We start from the raw sequence: 17,556 nt of genomic DNA on the forward strand, positions 1-17,556 counted from the left end.
GCCTGGGGTCGATACAGGGTAGTCAGGTTACCCCACGTGGGGCTCACACTTTTAATCCCCATTTTACAGATGTGGTAACTGAGGAACAGAGAAGTTAACTGACTTGCCCAAGGCCACACAGCACACAAGTGGCAGAGTCGGGATTAGAACCCATGTCCTCTGACTCCCAAGCCTGTGCTCTTTCCACTAAGCCACGCTGCCTCCTATCCCTAACGTCACATATTTTCCTGTATAGTACTAAAAGATCATGTGACAAAAGTCAACAGAAAAGCCTGCACAAAGCTATATTGTATGAATCCAGGAAGATTTGCCACTGACGAACTCCTCCCCTCCTCTCCTACACACAAACCTCACACGCACAGTGAAACACTTCAGAACATGTTTTATTCAATCCTATTTTGTCCCTGGCTTGTGCAACCACACTAAGATAATAAGTTCATTAACTTGGAGAACTGAAAGGCCCAAGCTCAGCTCTGGTGAGCGGCTCCTGGCCTTTATAAATGAAAAACCACAAAGCACAGAGTACGTTTTGGAGGCGACACAAACAATCACTCCAAGTAAGAATCCCCCACGCCCAATAACCCCTCTCTTGCCCCTCTGAGCCAAGCTCCGAGGCCTGCCTCCCACCCCTCTCCTGCCGATTGCTCCCTCTAGGGATCAATCAATCAATCAATCATATTTATTGAGCGCTTACTGTGTGCAGAGCACTGTACTAAGCGCTTGGGAAGTACAAGTTGGCAACATATAGAGACAATCCCTACCCAACAGTGGGCAATGAGTCCCGGGAGGGCAGCTGTGCTGGGAGCCAAATCACTAGGTGGGGGCTCCCGACCCCAGCGCGCTCTAAACAGCCTGTGTGCACCTCCCCAGGCTGCTGCCTAGCATTTCATATCGGGCAAGGAGAGGTTCAAACTTCCCTGCAGGATTGCCTAAATTCGGGCAGGACCCCTATGCCGCCCAAATAGTAATAATAGTATTTGTTAAGCTCTTACTGTTTGCCAAGCACTGTCCTGACCATTGGGGTAGATACAAGGTAATCAGGTTGTCCCACACGGGGCTCACAGTCTTAATCCCCACTTTACAGATGAGGTAACTGAGGCCCAGAGAAGTAAAGTGACTTGCCCAAAGTCACACAACTGACAAATGGTGGAACCGGAATTAGAACCCACAACCTCTGACTCCCAAAGCTGTGCTCTTTCCACTAAGCCAGTCTGCTTTTCACCTGTCTAAGTCAGCCTGCTCCTCCCTCTTGCAGGTGGCAGCATCAGGCTCAGAAACTGAAGAGGACTTGTGGCCATATTGCCACGGACAGTGCAGGCCTAATAGAGTCCTCACTCTTGGATCCTTTTACTGGCATTTAAATCCCTACGTGTAATTTATTTAGCCTGTCACCCCAGTTAGAGTTGTAAGCTCCTTGAGGGCAGAGATCATGTCTCCTTATTCTTCTGTTTTCTCCCAAGAGCTTAGTGCAGTTCTGCACACAGTAAGTGCTCAATTAATATCACTGGATTGATTGATTAATTGGGGCACCCTCTCACAACCACATCACACAGACCACAGCTCTTCCCATATTCAAAGTCCTCCTAAAATCCCACCTTTTCCAGTGAGCCTTCCCCAATTAGTTTCCTAGCCCCCCCTCCTTCCACATGTGGCACCAGCCAGTGGACTTCCCAGTAGTATGCCCTAGTGGAAAAAACATGGATCTGAAGCAGCGTTGCTCAATGGAAAGAGCATGGGCTTTGGAGTCAGAGGTCATGGGTTCAAATCCCAGCTCCGCCAATTGTCAGCTGTGTGACTTTGGGCAAGTCACTTAACTTCTCTGGGCCTCAGTTACCTCATCTGTAAAATGGGGATTGAGACTGTGAGCCCCCCGTGGGACAACCTGATCACTTGTAACCTCCCCAGCACTTAGAACAGTGCTTTGCACATAGTAAGCGCTTAATAAATGCCATCATTATTATTTATTATTATTATCTGGGAGTCAGGAGACTAGGGTTCTTAATCCCAGCTCTGTCACCAGTCTGTTTTGTGACGTTGGGCCAATCACATAACCTCTCTGGACCTCAGTTCCTTAATCCGTAAAATGGGATTGAACTATCTGGTCTCCATTCTTAGAATGAGAGTCCTGTTTGGTACAAAGATCGCCTCCAATCTGATAATCTTGTATTTACCCCAAGGTTTGTTAAATAGAATGTTCTTATTTAAATGCCATATTTATTAGTCATGATATTTATTGAGTACACATTGGGTATAATACACTGTGATAAATACTTGGGGCAAGTTCAACAGAAACACACAAGACAAGACAATAATAATCATTGTGGCATTTGTTAAACATTTACTATGTGTCAGGCACTGTACTAAAACACTGGGGTGGTTACGAGCAAATCGGGCTGGACACAATCCCTGTCCCTCATGGGGTTCGCAGTCTCAATTCCCATTTTATAGATGGGTAACTGAGGCACAGAGAAGTGAAGTGACTTGCCCAAAGTCACACAGCAGACAAGTGGCTGAGCCGGATTTAGAACCCATGATCTTCTAACTCCCACGCTCGTGCTCTATCTACTACACCCCGCTAATTCTCAACATGGTCTCTGTCACCCTAAATGGGGGAGACATGAAATACCAGAATAATTGAATGTACAACTAAATAAACATGTATGATATAGAATGGTTATGTTCTTACAATGTGGTTAATTGTGAATGGCTGCATGTTGGGGTATTTGAGCTTTCATCGTTTTTCCCCTGCAGGGAGAGAGATGGTGTTTGAAAAGATGATGAATCCTTGTAAACATGACTCAGGTCACCCCAGCCTAGTCTTCCTACTCTCTAACAGGGAAAAATGTTCTCCTAAAACTGGGATTTTCTGATGAGTTTATTTGGGAAGAAATGTATTTATTGACTAACCTCCCTATCACAGGGCTCAAAGGAACCTTGAAAGGTAATCTATTCCACCCTCCTGAATTTAGGCAGGATTGTACTTCCATCACTTTAAAAAGATAGATTAAAGGCCTCCAGGGAGGGAAATTAGAGATCCTCTCTTGGAACTTCTTTCCAATATTAAAAAACCCTCCCTAGATGGAGAACCTTTATATCTAACCTATGTCTTTCCTTCTCTCTCTCTTTCTCCCTTCCTGAAAATTAGCCCAGTTTCCTCTTGAAATGCATTTTAGTATCTTTCTCTGCTGCCAGAATGTAAGATCCTTGAGGGCAGAGACGACATCTACCAACTCTGTCATACTCTGCCTGGTGCGTAGTACACTGCTCTGCAGAGAATAAGCACTCAATACATATTATAGGTTGACTGATTCCAGGTTAGAGGGGAAAGGACCCATACCCCCATTGGGACAGAGACAGCCCAACTTCCACCATCCCTCCTTCTCTCAAGCCATGTGCCGGTGTGACTGTCTCTCCCTGAACGCATGGCAACCTTATCCCTATCCATCCATTTGGAGAGGAGCCTTGCACAGTATTAAAACCTACTAGCTTATTAGTGAGGTTTCCATCCCCAGCTTCCTGAAGTCCTAGAGACTCTGTTCAAAGATTTGTAACTCTGTATATTTTTAGTATTGAAACTCCTTTGACTGCCACCACAAAACAGCCACATACCCAAAAGGTCAGTAGTCATAATAGCAGTAATAGAATCTACTGAACACCCACAGAGTACAAATGCTGTGTACTATTTTTTGTTCAAAGTAAATTTCACTTTAATGAGGGGAGACAGACTTTAAAATATTTCCAAATTGAGTACAATAGGTACCTGAATGTGCTGTTGAATAGATAGATGGATCGCTAGACTGTAAGGTCAGTGCCGGCAGGGAATGTATCTACCAACTCTGTTATTATTGTACTCTCCCAAGCACTTAATACAGTGCTCTGCACACAGTAAGAGGAGTTCAATAAGCATGACAGATGGAAAGAGAGAGAGAGAGAGAGAGAGGAAGGAAGAAAGAAAGAAATGATAAGGAGGGGTTAAATCCATAAGTGCTAGAAATGGCAGACGGGTTTGTACAAGCCAGTGCTTGGAACAGTGCTGGGCACATAGTAAGCACTTAACAAATACTATAATTATTATTAAGAGCTGGGGTGGGAGCCATTTAGGAAAAGATAAATCAGGTGAAATGAGCACATAGCAGAGACAAAAGGTCACTCGCTATCTGGTTTTGTTTACAAGTGTAAAGTTCATTGGCATTTTAACTATAGGCCAAACTACAAACCACAACATCTGGCCCCCAGGCTTCAGAGCAGAAAATCTGCTCCCCTGTCTGGTGGGGAGCTGAAGGTCAACTGCAGTGTGGAGAAGGCCAGGTTGCTGAAGTTGCCCAATCAATCCGTCAATCGATCATAAAACCCCAATGGTTGCCCTCCTCCATATCAAGCCAAAACTCCTCTCCATTGACTTTAAAGCTGTCCATTACCTTGCCCCCTCTTACCTCATCTCGCTTCTCTCCTTGTACAACCCAGCCCACACACTCCGCCCCTCTGGTGCTGCTAACCTCTTATCCCTGCGTTGGTCTCGCTTTTCTCACAGTTGACCCGCCCACATCCTGCCTCTGGCTTGGAACCCCCTCCCTTTTCTAATCGGACAGATAACTACTCTCCCCAGCTTCCAAGCCTTATTGAAGGCACATCTCCTCCAAGAGGCCTTCCCAGACTAAGCCCCTCTTTTCCTCATCTTCCATCCCTTCTGCCGTGCCCTGACTTGCTCCCTTTGTTCCTCCCCATCCCCAGCCCCAAAGCACTTATGTACATATCTGCAATTTTATTTATTTGTATTGATGCCTGTCTCCCCCACTCTGGACTGCTAGCTCACTGTGGGCCGGGAATGTCACAGGTTTTGGTTGTATTGTACTTTCCCAAGGGCTTAGTACAGTAAGCGCTCAATAAATATGATTGAAGGAATAATTGAATTTACTGAGCGCTTACTGGGTGCAGAGCACGGGATTAAGCGCTTGGGAGGGTATAACATAATAATCAGTCAATCAATCGTATTTATTGAGCGCTTACTGTGTGCAGAGCACTGTACTAAGCGCTTGGGAAGTACAAGTTGGCAACATATAGAGACAGTCCCTACCCAACAGTGGACTCACAGTCTAGAAAGGGGAGACAGAGAACAAAACCAAACATATTAACTAAGTGAAATAAATAGAATAGATATGTACAAGTAAATTAATAAATAAATAAATAGAGTAATAAATCTGTACAAACATATATACATATATAAAGGTGCTGTGGGGAAGGGAAGGAGGTAAGGGGAGGAGGTAATAATAGAGTTGATAGACACATTTCCTGCTCACAGTGAGCTTCCAGTCTAGAGGGGGAGACAGACATTGACATAAATGAATTACAGATATGTACAGAAATCTTGCAGGGCTGAGGGAGGGGTGAATAAAGGGAGCAAATCGAAGTGCAAGGGAGATGCAGAAGAAGGGGTGGGATAAGGGATGTGAAGCGTGTTGAAGTCCAGTTGGGATACGGGAATCCTAGGAGCTGAGCACATAGTAAGCGCTTAACAAATACTATTATTATTATTCTCTGTGCCTCAGTTTCCCCATCTGTAAAATGGGGATGAAGACAGTGAGCCCCCTTGTATGCCCCCCTAGCGCTTAGAACACTGGTTCTAAGTGGTTCCCCCTTCTAGACTGTGAGCCCACTGTTGAGGAGGGACCGTCTCTAGATGTTGCCAACTTGTAATAATAATAATAATGATGATGGCATTTGTTAAGCGCTTACTATGTGCAAAGCACCGTTCTAAGCGCTGGCACCTCCCAACTTGTTGCCAACCTGTCCTTCCCAAGCGCTTAGTCCCGTGCTCTGCGCACAGTGAGCGCTCCATACAGACGATTGAGGGACTGCTGGATCGATTAGTCCAGTGCTCCGCACACGCACCGTGAGCGCTCGATTGTATAGATGAGGGAATGGTGGGCACATAGTAAGCGCTTCCCCAATACCAGCGCTTAGGACAGTGCTTACCAATCAATCTGCGCATCAGGCAGAAACTCCTCACCCTGGGCTTCAAGGCTGTCCATCCCCTCGCCCCCTCCTACCTCACCTCCCTTCTCTCCTTCTACTGCCCAGCCCGCACCCTCCGCTCCTCCACCGCTAATCTCCTCCCCGTGCCTCGTTCTCGCCTGTCCCGCCATCGACCCCCGGCCCACGTCCTCCCCCGGGCCTGGAATGCCCTCTCTCTGCCCATCCGCCAAGCTAGCTCTCTTCCTCCCTTCAAGGCCCTGCTGAGAGCTCACCTCCTCCAGGAGGCCTTCCCAGACTGAGCCCCTTCCTTCCTCTCCCCTTCGTCCCCCTCTCCATCCCCCCATCTTACCTCCTTCCCTTCCCCACAGCACCTGTATATATGTATATATGTTTGTACATATTTATTACTCTATTTATTTATTTTACTTGTACATGTCTATTCTATTTATTTTATTTTGTTAGTATGTTTGGTTTTGTTCTCTTTCTCCCCCTTTTAGACTGTGAGCCCACTGGTGGGTAGGGACTGTCTCTAGATGTTGCCAATTTGTACTTCCCAAGCGCTTAGTCCAGTGCTCTGCACATAGTAAGCGCTCAATAAATACGATTGATTGATTGATTGATTCCCAGACTGAGCCCCTTCCTTCCTCTCCCCCTCGTCCCCCTCTTCATCCCCCCATCTTACCTCCTTCCCTTCCCCACAGCACCTGTATATATGTTTGTACATATTTATTACTCTATTTATTTATTTATTTTACATATCTATTCTATTTATTTTATTTTGTTAGTATGTTTGGTTTGGTCGCCCCCTTTTAGACTGTGAGCCCACTGGTGGGTAGGGCCTGTCTCTATATGTTGCCAACTTGTACTTCCCAAGCGCTTAGTTCAGTGCTCTGCACATAGTAAGCGCTCAATAGATACGATTGATGATGATGATGCTTTGCACATAGTAAGCGCTTAATAAATGCCATTATTATTATTATTATTATTACCATCATCCTCCTTATTCTTATTAACTTGGGCCCGGGGGGAGGTGCCAGGGGGAAGGGGCGGGAGAGGCGTTGAACCTCGGAGATCCCGCCCTCCCTCCCTCCCTTCAGTGCCCTGGCTCCAGCAGCCCCGGGCCGTGCCCAGGAGTCGGGCTGCGCCCATGGCCCGGCCGGGGGAGGGCAAGGGGGCATCGCCCGGGCCCCTGCTGCCCACCTTGCTGCTGGCACTGGGGCTGCTGGGCCCGGCCAAGGCCGCTGCCACCTGGGAGCTGACAGTGCTGCACACCAACGACCTGCACAGCCGACTGGAGCCCACCAGCGCCGAGTCGGCCAAGTGCCAGGGGGGCACCGGCGGTGCCCACGGGGGCTGCTTCGGGGGCGTGGCCCGGCTGGCCACCCAGGTGGCCCACCTCCGCCGTGCCCACCCCAACCTGCTGCTGCTGGACGCCGGAGACCAGTACCAGGGCACCGTCTGGTTCACCTTCTACAAGGGCGTCGAGGTGGCCCACTTCATGAACAAGCTGCGCTACGATGCCATGGTGAGGGGAGGGGGGGGGGATTCCTTAATAACAATCATCATCATAATGGCATTTGTTAAGCGCCTACTATGTGCAGGGCACTGTTCTAATCAATCAATGGTATTTATTGAGCGCTTACTGTGTGCAGAGCGCTGTTCCAAGCGCTGTGGTAGATACAAGGTGATCAAGTTGCCCCCCGTGGGGCTCACAGTCTTAATCTCCTTCCCTTCCCCACAGCACCTGCATATATGTATATAATAATAATAATAATGGCATTTGTTAAGCGCTTACTATGTGCAGGGCACTGTTCTAATCAATCAATGGTATTTATTGAGCGCTTACTGTGTGCAGAGCGCTGTTCCAAGCGCTGCGGTAGATACAAGGTGATCAAGTTGCCCCACACGGGGCTCACAGTCTTAATCTCCTTCCCTTCCCCACAGCACCTGGATATATGTATATAATAATAATATAATAATAATGGCATTTGTTAAGCGCCTACTATGTGCAGAGCACTGTTCTAATCAATCAATCGTATTTATTAAGCGCTTATTCTGTGCAGAACGCTGTTCCAAGCGCTGCGGTAGATACAAGGTGATCAAGTTGTCCCCCATGGGGCTCACAGTCTTAATCTCCTTCCCTTCCCCACAGCACCTGGATATATGTATATAATAATAATAATAATATAATAATAATATAATAATAACGATGGAGCACCTGTATATATGTATATAATAATAATCATAATGGCATTTGTTAAGCGCCTACTATGTGCAGGGCACTGTTCTAATCAATCAGTGGTATTTATTGAGCGCTTACTGTGTGCAGAGCGCTGTTCCAAGCGCTGCGGTAGATACAAGGTGATCAAGTTGCCCCCCATGGGGCTCACAGTCTTAATCTCCTTCCCTTCCCCACAGCACCTGCTTATATGTATATAATAATAATAATAATGGCATTTGTTAAGCGCTTACTATGTGCAGGGCACTGTTCTAATCAATCGTATTTATTGAGCGCTTACTGTGTGCAGAGCGCTGTTCGAAGCGCTGTGGTAGATACAAGGTGATCAAGTTGCCCCCCATGGGGCTCACAGTCTTAATCTCCTTCCCTTCCCCACAGCACCTGGATATATGTATATAATAATAATAATAATGGCATTTGTTAAGCGCTTACTATGTGCAGGGCACTGTTCTAATCAATCAATGGTATTTATTGAGCGCTTACTGTGTGCAGAGCGCTGTTCCAAGCGCTGCGGTAGATACAAGGTGATCAAGTTGCCCCACACGGGGCTCACAGTCTTAATCTCCTTCCCTTCCCCACAGCACCTGGATATATGTATATAATAATAATAATAATGGCATTTGCTAAGTGCGTACTATGTGCAGGGCACTGTTCGAAGCGCTGCGGTAGATACAAGGTGATCAAGTTGCCCCCCATGGGGCTCACAGTCTTAATCTCCTTCCCTTCCCCACAGCACCTGGATATATGTATATAATAACAATAATATAATGATAATAATAATAATGGCATTTGTTAAGTGCTTACTATGTGCAGGGCACTGTTCTAATCAATCAATCGTATATATTGAGCACTTACTGTGTGCAGAGCGCTGTTCGAAGCGCTGCAGTAGATACAAGGTGATCAAGTTGTCCCACGTGGGGCTCACAGTCTTAATCTCCTTCCCTTCCCCACAGCACCTGGATATATGTATATAATAATAATAATAATAATATAATAATAATAATGGAGCACCTGTATATATGTATATAAAATAATAATATGGCATTTGTTAAGCGCTTACTATGTGCAGAGCACTGTTCGAAGCGCTGCGGTAGATACAAGGTGATCAAGTTGCCCCACATGGGGCTCACAGTCTTAATCTCCTTCCCTTCCCCACAGCACCTGTATATATGTATATAATTATAATAATATAATAATAATAATAATGGCATTTGTTAAGCGCTTACTGTGTGCAGAGCACTGTTCGAAGTGCTGCGGTAGATACAAGGTGATCAAGTTGTCCCCCATGGGGCTCACAGTCTTAATCTCCTTCCCTTCCCCACAGCACCTGGATATATGTATATAATAATAATAATATAATAATAATAATAATAATGGCATTTGTTAAGCGCTTACTATGTGCAGAGCACTGTTCTAATCAATCAACTGTATTTATTGAGCGCTTACTGTCTGCAGAGCGCTGTTCGAAGCGCTGCGGTAGATACAAGGTGATCGAGTTGTCCCCCATGGGGCTCACAGTCTTAATCTCCTTCCCTTCCCCACAGCACCTGGATATATGTAGATAATAATAATGATAATAATAATAATAATAATAATAATGGCATTTGTTAAGCACTTACTGTGTGCAGAGCACTGTTCGAAGCGCTGCGGTAGATACAAGGTGATCAAGTTGCCCCACATGGGGCTCACAGTCATAATCTCCTTCCCTTCCCCACAGCACCTAGATATATGTATATAATAATGATAATATAATAATATAATAATAATAATGGAGCACCTGTAAATATGTATATAATAATGATAATAATGGCATTTGTTAAGCGCTTACTATGTGCAGAGCACTGTTCGAAGCGCTGCGGTAGATGCAAGGTGATCAAGTTGTCCCCCATGGGGCTCACAGTCTTAATCTACTTCCCTTCCCCACAGCACCTGGATATATGTATATAATAATAATATAATAATAATATAATAATAATGGCATTTGTTAAGCGCTTACTATGTGCAGAGCACTGTTCTAAGCGGTGCGGTAGATACAAGGTGATCAAGTTGCCCCACACGGGGCTCACAGTCTTAATCTCCTTCCCTTCCCCACAGCACATGTATATCAACCCATCAATCAATCAATCGTATTTATTGAGCGCTTCCTGTGTGCAGAGCACTGTACTAAGCGCTTGGGAAGTACAAGTTGGCAACATATAGAGACAGTCCCTACCAAACAGTGGGCTCACAGTCTAAAAGGTCTGTATATAAAAAGTCTAAAAGTCTGTATATATGTATATATGTTTGTACATGCTTATTACTCTATTTTTATTTATTTTACTTGTACCTATCCATTCTATTTATTTTATTTTTTTAGTATGTTTGGTTTTGTTCTCCATCTCCCCCTTTTAGACTGTGAGCCCACTGTTGGGTAGGGACTGTCTCTAGATGTTGCCAACTTGTACTTCCCAAGCGCTTAATACAGTGCTCTGCACACCGTAAGCGCTCAATAAATACGATTGATTGATTGATTAATCCCCATTTTACAGATGAGGGAACTGAGGCTCAGAGAAGTGAAGTGACTTGCCCAAGTTCACGCAGCAGACAGGTGGTGGAGTCGGAATTTGAACCCATGACCTCTGACTCCAAAGCCCGGGCTCTTTCCACTGAGCCATGCTGCTTCTCCTTGTCAGCCGTGTGACCTTGGGCAAGTCACTTCACTTCTCTGGGCCTCAGTTACCTCATCTGTAAAATGGGGATTAAGACTGTGAGCCCCCCATGGGACAACCTGATCACCTTGTAACCTCCCCAGCGCTTAGAACAGTGCTTTGCACATAGTAAGCGCTTAATAAATGCCATTATTATTATTATTCTCCTTAATAATAATAATAACATGGGTATTTGTTAAGCGCTTACTATGTGCAAGCGCTGGGGGGAAGACAAGGAGATGAGGTTGTCCCATGCGGGGCTCGCAGTCTTTATCCCCGTTTTACAGATGAGGGAACTGAGGCACAGAGAAGTGAAGGGACTTGCCCAAGGCCACACAGCAGACATGTGGGGGAGGCGGAATTCGAACCCGTGACCTGTGACTCCCAAGCCCGTGCTCTTTCCACTGAGCCACGGATTCGTCCGTTCCTTCTTTCAACCGTATTTACTGAGCGCTCACTGTGTGCCAAGCACTGTTCTGAGCACTGGGAAAGTACAATTCGGCAACAGAGACCATCCCCACCCAACAGCGGGCTCGCAGACTGGAAGAAATTGGAGTATTTCTTAAGCGCTCACTGTGTGCCAAGCACTGTTCTGAGCGCCGGGGCAGCTACAAGGTCTTCAGGTTGTCCCACGTGGGGCTCACAGTCCCCATTTTCCAGACGAGGGAACTGAGGCACAGAGAAGTGGCTTGCCCCAGGTCACACAGCAGGCAAGTGGTGGACCCGGGATTAGAACCCACGTCCTGTGACTCATTCTTTCAGTCGTATTTATTGAGCGCTTACTGTGTGCAGAGCACTGTACTAAGCGCTTGGGAAGTACAAGTTGGCAACATATAGAGACGGTCCCTACCCAACAGTGGGCTCACAGTCTAGAAGGGGACTAGTCCGGGTTATTTCCGCTAAGCCACACTGCATCCTTGTGATGATGATGATGTTTCCTGTATTACCACCCAACCTCCCCCACCACCTGAGTATTCCCAGCCTTGTTTTCATGCCAGGAAGAGTAGACCCTGAGCAGTTTCATTGTGTTTATGTTGCATTAACTGAACAAAGATGTCTAGATTTACTTAACATTTTAGGACTAACAGATTTTGCAGTGAACTTGCTTCCTACCCTCGTGGCCCCCATGCTTTGGGAAATAATGAAGGTGAACTAGAATGTTTTCTTTTTTGATCTTGCATCTGTTTTTCAGCGGTGAATTTGCTTTTTGAGAAATACTGGGAAATTATTCAGGGTACGTTAGCATCGTATTCTCCCAAGGGCTTAATTCAGTGCTCTGCATACAGTAAGCGCTCCATAAACACCACTGATTGATTGATTAGCTAAAATCATGTTTGCAACAGGATTCGTTTATGGGTGGAATGTGATATTGGGTAGTAAGAATAATGCTTGTTTATTTCCAAAGTTTGTCAACTTATATAATTTGCTTGAGGTAGTAAACTAATTCTGGACCATACAGAATTAGGAGTCACTGTTAAATTGACCTCATGTTTAAAATGATTTGACAATATTTATGGTGGGACTTTCAACCTTTGTTTCAGGAAACTGTTCTGTGGTGTCAAGGTTTCAATTGAAGTAGTCCCCTCTGCTTCCCCCCGTATGTGTGTACACTCCACCCACCCACACGCACATATTCTCCAGTCACCCGGCACCCATCCCTTTCCCTTCTCCCAGAGAAACCCTGAGTGGAGCTGAAGTAGAGGGAAGGAAGCAGCAGGGATTGGAGCAGGTGAGAAAGGACACCACTTGCCAGTTCCCCAGGGATTGAGCTTCCAGGATAGCGAGGCCACTGTTTCATTGTGCTCCCAGCAGAGGCACAAACTCTGAGGAATCCTAGGTGGTGGCAGTAGCAGTTTCTCTTTCCACCCGTTACTCCACTTCTTGCTGAACTTCCCAGAGTTCTTGCTTCATCCAGGATCCCAGCAGGAGCAGCTCTTACCTCTACCTGCTACAGGACTTCAACATTTCCCCAGGGGCACCTGAACACTTGATTGAAGAAATGTTCAATTCTCTGATTTCTACTGGTTCCCAAAGGGCCGGAAGCACCGATGAGATGTTTTATCCTTATTAAATCAGTTTGTAAAAATGTTCCCTGTAAGTTTCTAAACAAAACACCACCCAGGGAGTGGCAGGGTGGGCATATGCCATAGACACACATCCCTGGTGGGATGCTGTTTCAGTCCCCCTAATTACCATTGCTTCTGTCTTCCCTGTGCCCATTAACAGCTGAGGATGCAACCAGTGGTGGCCTAGAGAGAAAAGCGTGTGTGGGGGTGTTGGAGGGATAGGAGGTGCCTCTTCTGCCGACACCCAGCCCTCAGTCCTTCGTGCTGTGCCCGGGGGGAAGAGGTGGAATGTGTCCTGCAGCTGTACTATAGAGGGCATAGGCAGAGGACTGAGCCATGTGCTCCGCAGGCACACATAAAAAAAAATAAATCATAATATACAGAGCAGAATAAAAGAAAATGCAGCATAAAATGGTGATCTCTTATAAGACCATCAAACTCCATCTTCTCTGAAGCGTGTCTGGCATCAGGCCCGCCTGAAGCCCCCAAGGGCTGGGAGCTAATTAAGCCTGGACATTTTAGCAGCAGAGTTTGTTTCAGCTGGGAACAAGGCTACTTCTGTTCCCCAGATGTAGGGGCACCAGCGCTTAGAACAGTGCTTTGCACATAGTAAGCGCTTAACAAATACCATTATTATTACTATCTGAGGAGACTCCTAGAGCATCTCAGGGCCGGACCCCCAGAACTCTGGGTGCTGTTGGATGGGGCAGTGACCAACTGCAAGCTTCATGCCTAACGCCAGTCAATCTCTTCCATCTCTGGGTCCGTCTCTGGGTCTCTCCCCTCCCCTCCCTTTCCCTTCCCTTCCCCTTCCTTTCCCAGAAGGGTAGAGCAGTCTAGGACGGATGGCCTAGAGGATAGAGCGGGGACCTGGGGATCAGAGGATCTGGGTTCCAGTCCTGGCTCCACCACCTATCAGTCAGTCAGTGGTACATGACCTGAGGTATGAGGACAGGAACTGTGTCTGACTTGATTATCTTGGGTCTACCCCAGTGCTTGGCACATAATAAGTGCTTAACAAATACCGCAATCATTTTGTTATTATCTCATTCCCCCTTCTTTCCCACCTTAAGTTTCCCCCTCCAGCTTCCAGAAGGACAGGATCACAGCAGCTGATGCCCTCTTGGGAATACTGCCCATACACTAACTACATGTAGTAAGGGGAAGATTGGCCTCTCTGAGTGCCTACAGTGAGCCAGACTTTGTCAAAGGGAACAACCAATGGTAATTTTAAATCCTCTCACTGTGTATTTGGGGAAAAAACATGTGGGTGTGTGAATGGATGCATGCATTGTCCGTCAGTTCTGGGGTATCCTCACTGTGCTCCAGGCCTAAAGGAGCTGGTATTTCCTTAATCTCTGGCTGAGCCTGCATCTGTGTCCCATCCAGGCTGTGATTCACAAACAGTTATTTCTGCCAATGGATGTTTGGAAATGACCTGACCCACCCAATTAGTTTCCAAACACATTTCTCCTGAATGCGGTTGCTGGCTGCTTTAGCTGTTGCTCAAGAGACAGCCTCCTGGCCTCTTGGCCATCCCATATTTTTAACAAAATTTTAAACCTCTTCTCTTGACATTCAAACTTTTGTGCCAAAGTCCTCCCTCCGAACACACACACACCTCTCTATTCCAATTTCCTCCTAGACTCCATATCCTTCCATTTAGGGTGTCTTGAGGCTCCATTTTTCATTCCTTAAGATATCCAAGCAGTTAGTTCAAAATCCCCCATAGGCCTTGGGGATCCAAAGAAACCTCGCCCTCCCCAGCTCTGTCCCATAGGGAGGGAGGAGCTGTCAAGTCGGCCTCACTGTAAATGAAGGGGTTGAGGCAGAAAGCCCTTCTTGGTTCCTATGTCCTTGGCTAGTCTCTTTCTCTTTCTTTTTCTTGCTCTCTTACACACACACACACACACACACACACACACACACACACACACCCACCCCCCCCCCCCCCAACAGATACAGGGCTTTAGTTTTGACCTCTATCCATGGACATTTCACCTAGGGAGTCTTGAGTTATATAGCATGACATAATATGTGTTTTAGTAAAAATTTTGGTACTGTTAAGTCCTATTTATGTGGCAAGCTCTGTACTAAGCACAGGACTAGGTATAAGATAAGTCAGACACAGCCCTTGTCCCACATGGGCTTCACGGTCTAAACTGGAGGGATTGCAGGTATTGAATCCTCATTTTAATGATGAGGAAACGGAGACACAGAAAAGCTAAGTGAGTTGCCCAAGGTCAAACATCAGGTAAATCACAGGTCTGTGCTTTTTCCAGTAAGCCATTCTGTTTCCCACAAGTTGGGATAATTTGGCACTGTTCTTCCCTAAACACAAGTCTGTTTGGGTTGAACATTATCCCTAAGTTGGCATAGGGTAGGAAGAGTTGGTCATTGGCATGCTCATGGCATTGGACAAGGCATGATATCATAATGCTTCCTGGTCTCTGCCTTGATCTCACTGTACCTGCCAGTACGATGTGGTTTTGAGGGGTTTTGCAGCTTTCCAGTATGTTATACGGTAAAACAGCAGTGAGCAGTCATCATTCTGCTAGTGGTAGACATAACAATCATATAGGAATTTGTGTTAAAAAATGTCAGTCATGGTGGTGACTTGGAACCTTTTTACCCCGACCTATTAATTCCCATCGAATCAATGGTACCTACCGCAATGCAATTGAAAAACATGGGGTTTTTCAAGAACACAACTACCGTACTAGAGGAGAACAGAACTCTATGTACTTTCAATCAGAATATTTGGTTTTTCACTGGAGAAAAAGAGGAGGGGCTCCATACAACCTTGTGCTGGGAACGACCTTGGTGGGGGTGGTGGGGAATACAGGGACAATGGGGAAAGCAGAGAAGAAATCCTTACAGTTCTGTTCTGAAACCCAGCCCCTGCATCCCAGAATGTGTCAATCCCACCTCCCAGTTCCAGTCAAGTAAATAATCATAATAATTGTGCTGTGGCAACATAGTGAAACTGGTGTCAGCTCCCAGAGAGAGAAATTTCAACATCGAACCAATCTTGCACACGATGTTCTTCTGCCCATGGAGATAGTATGTTGTGGTGTTTTGGGTTTTTTGAGAGCAAGTTAGTAAATGACTTTTCCTGGAGTTTTTTTTAGTCTGTAGCACAGTTGGTAATTCACAGCTGGGATCATGTTTAGCTGTGTAATGTAACTTCATCACGAAGTAACTCTGTGTTTCTTAGAATGTTTTTAACCCAAACTTGAAGGCAGTCACTGAAGGGTATTTGAGTGCCTATTGTATGCAGAGCACTGTACAAAATGCTTAGAAGAGTATAGGGGAATTAATAGACTTGATCCTTCCCCTCAGGATGTTTCTTTATCTGAGCGTTTAGCAATCACATCTCTGTAATTCTTTGCATATTACGCTAGATAAGAATTCCTCTTCTTCCCAGTTGCATTTATTAGGACCCGATGTTCTACTTCAAAAGTGAAAATTCACCTTTCATAAGCTAATTAAACCCATGTTGTTTCTAAAAAGTGTGTAAAATACTTTTCTCTTCAGGTCATACATAGGTATGTGGGCAGTATTGGACATATTGATGGGGAGATTTTATCTGTGTAAATGAGATCGGGTGAAAAGACCTCTTAGGACTGCCGATTTATTTCCCCACTTATAAAGACCATCCTTTTCTGTGCTGCTGTTGAATTTTTTGCTTGCGGCACTTGATGCTGATTTTTAATTTTGTCTCTTGGCATCACTTTCCCCCCAAAAGACTCAGCCCATGGAGAGTAACCCTTTCCTGGCTGTCAGCAGCAGCGTGAGAAGCAGCTTGGCCTAGTGGATAGATCACAGGCTGGGGAGTCAGAAAGACTTTGATTCTAATCCTGCCAGCTCTGCCAGTTTGCTGCATGACCCTGATCAAGTCGCTTCGCTTCTCTAGGCCTCGGTTACCTCATCTGTGAAATGGGGATTAAGACTGTGAGCCCCATGCAGGACAGAGACTGTATCAACCTGATAACCATGTATCTACCCCAGTGTTTAGTATGTGCCTGGCACATAGTTTTATATTAACTATTAACATGTTAACATGTTAACAAATACCATTTAAAAAAAGTAGCTGCCATGGTTCTCTCCTTTGACTGTGGTTCTGAAAATGTTCCCCCATACAGATGTTCCCCAAAATGTTCCCCTTCTAGACTGTGAGCCTGTCCCTTCTAGACTGTGAGCCCGTTGTTGGGTAGGGACCATCTCTATATGTTGCCAACTTGTACTTCCCAAGCGCTTAGTACAGTGCTCTGCACACAGTAAGTGCTCAATAAATACGATTGAATGAATTGTTCAACTCCCCAGAGCTAGGCTACCACTCGTGAAATTGTGCTTCATTAGGCTTTAATTTTCCTTAGCCTGTCTTTGCTTACAACCAGCTGGCATCGCCTCCCTAGTGTCCTGCCTCCTCCCTTATTTCACTCTAGCCCAGCGGGAACTTGATTGGTAGGGACAATTGTGAGTGGCACCAGATAAACCACTGGCACTAGATCAATCAATGATATTTATTGAATGTTTACTGTGTGCAGAGCCCTGTACTGTGTGCTTGGGAAGGTACAGTATAATAGAG

The 17,556-nt window shown here is 45.8% G+C and overlaps 1 protein-coding gene across 1 annotated transcript in view; it reads left to right on the forward strand.

Moving 5' to 3' along the window:
- Window positions 1-7,116: 7,116 nt before the first annotated feature.
- Window positions 7,117-17,556, forward strand: part of NT5E (5'-nucleotidase ecto) — a 30,285-nt gene continuing 19,845 nt past the window's right edge. The window contains exon 1 of the mRNA XM_038761017.1: window positions 7,117-7,498. Within this exon, the coding sequence (XP_038616945.1) occupies window positions 7,121-7,498 (378 nt within the window). The 5' untranslated portion in view covers window positions 7,117-7,120. The remainder of the gene's footprint in view (window positions 7,499-17,556) is intronic.

This window comes from Tachyglossus aculeatus, chromosome 19, assembly GCF_015852505.1.
Source record: "Tachyglossus aculeatus isolate mTacAcu1 chromosome 19, mTacAcu1.pri, whole genome shotgun sequence".
Taxonomy (NCBI): domain Eukaryota; kingdom Metazoa; phylum Chordata; class Mammalia; order Monotremata; family Tachyglossidae; genus Tachyglossus; species Tachyglossus aculeatus.